Genomic DNA, 1694 nt, shown 5'->3' on the forward strand with positions numbered 1-1694 from the left:
TAACAACCGATTGACCTTTGGCTATTCCGACATCGTCTCGGCACTACTTTTTCTGAGAACAAAGATGGAATTCCATCCTGGATACAAATTTCCAGCGACCCGTCAAATCAAGATGACAAGCTACTACTCGCCCAACTGGGACGAGTCATGTTCTTCGACACTCTTCGTTACTTGATTACTTGCTTTGAGAGCCAAGTTCCTTGTAACAATGATCAATGTAACGTCATTCTCTCGGCTTTATAGCCTGTTATTGCTGGTCCTCTTCCAAGTCAGCCTTCTCACCGCGTCTCCCACATCGCCAGCGCTCCCTGCCCCGGACGAGATCAGCCTCTCTAAGCGCGCGGGCCAATTCCCCAATTTTCCAAGCGACTATGAAGGCCGCGTCAAGAAGGGCGCGTACCTTCGGGCTCTCATGCCGCTGAACAATGCGCAAGCTGCACAGGCGAACGGCGGCGTTTCTGTGGCGAGCCCGTTCCAGGACCCAAACGCTGCGGCACGGTGGGGATGGACTCTTCAGACATCATGGTACCCCTTTAAAGACGGTCTGAAGCCGCTGCATACGAAGTATCTCAAAGAAGCATTCAAGGACACAGCGTTTCCGGTTGATGAGAAGCAGTCTGGCGTGTATTATCATTATCATAATAAGGATTTTGCGCAGGCGAATGGTAAGAAGGGGGAGGTAAGTAAGCCTAGAAAGGGATCTCATTCCCCAGCCCTAGGATAAAGTATCTACACTAGATCTATACTAACGTGTCCGCACAAACAGCCAACTAAAGCTGTCTATAGCAACGTCGTCAACCCTTCCGCCAGCGCCTTCATTTTTGACGAAAATATGAGCCCTAGACACGTAGTCAAAGAATACGGCGTCGGAACTGTGCCCGATCTGGATACATTGTCTGACTTTGCCTTTTTCCAGTGGCTCGAGGGGTGCCAGTACAAAAGGCTTGATCCCAAAAACCTCAAGGTGGTCTTCCGGACGCACATCACGTACGGCCCGACGTTCAAAATTGTCGTGGATGCGCTCAAGGAGGCGGGGTACAAGCGCGTCCCGGGGTAAAAGAACCACGCGGTGATCAAGATGGCTACGCGGCAGGGAGACGCCATTCTGGGGAGCACGCACGGCGCGGGGGCGGCGCGGATGCTAATACAGCACAAGGGTGTACTGGGGGTAAAGGAGATCACGGAGGCGGTTGTGTGGGGGTATCAGCCGCGGTTAATGGGCTTGTTTGGAAATTCAGACGGGTTTGAATTTACAGCGTCGCCTGATTCGGCCGTTTTGAATATTAGGTTTACGGTTAGGAACGCATAGAGTCCAATCCCTGATAGCGGCGGCTGAGGACCACAAACTCCAGATGGGCGCTGCGGTTGTTCTGTCAGTCAGCAGTGTCACAGGTCGCTCAAACAAAATAATCGACGTGCGACAATACTGTAGCTTCCATATAAAGTAGCCTGCACTTCATCGATGTTCTCAATCAGGCACTCGTTGTAAATGGCCTTGTTCTTGGCCAAGGTATAGCACACACCTCGTCTGCATTTTGCAAGTCTTCTCCGTCAGCTACCCATCTTACACTATTTGTGGAGCAGTGTGCTACGCCCAGGCTGAGTTGGTTGTGTGACATGTCGCTGCCACTGAGGAGGCCTTACTCATCCAACGTCCCAGAACGTACTCACTGTCGCCGCACCCCAAAAACCGC

At 52.0% G+C, this 1694-nt stretch overlaps 1 protein-coding gene across 1 annotated transcript; it reads left to right on the forward strand.

The window, feature by feature from the left end:
- Positions 1-208: 208 nt before the first annotated feature.
- GLRG_11937 (uncharacterized protein) lies at positions 209-1057 on the forward strand (the record flags this gene model as incomplete). Its single annotated transcript, XM_008102620.1, has 2 exons — positions 209-679; positions 767-1057. 2 exons carry the CDS (start codon positions 209-211, stop codon positions 1055-1057), a joined length of 762 nt encoding a protein of 253 aa, XP_008100811.1.
- Positions 1058-1694: the final 637 nt, after the last annotated feature.

Source organism: Colletotrichum graminicola (assembly GCF_000149035.1).
Source record: "Colletotrichum graminicola M1.001 genomic scaffold supercont1.210, whole genome shotgun sequence".
NCBI classification, from domain to species: domain Eukaryota; kingdom Fungi; phylum Ascomycota; class Sordariomycetes; order Glomerellales; family Glomerellaceae; genus Colletotrichum; species Colletotrichum graminicola.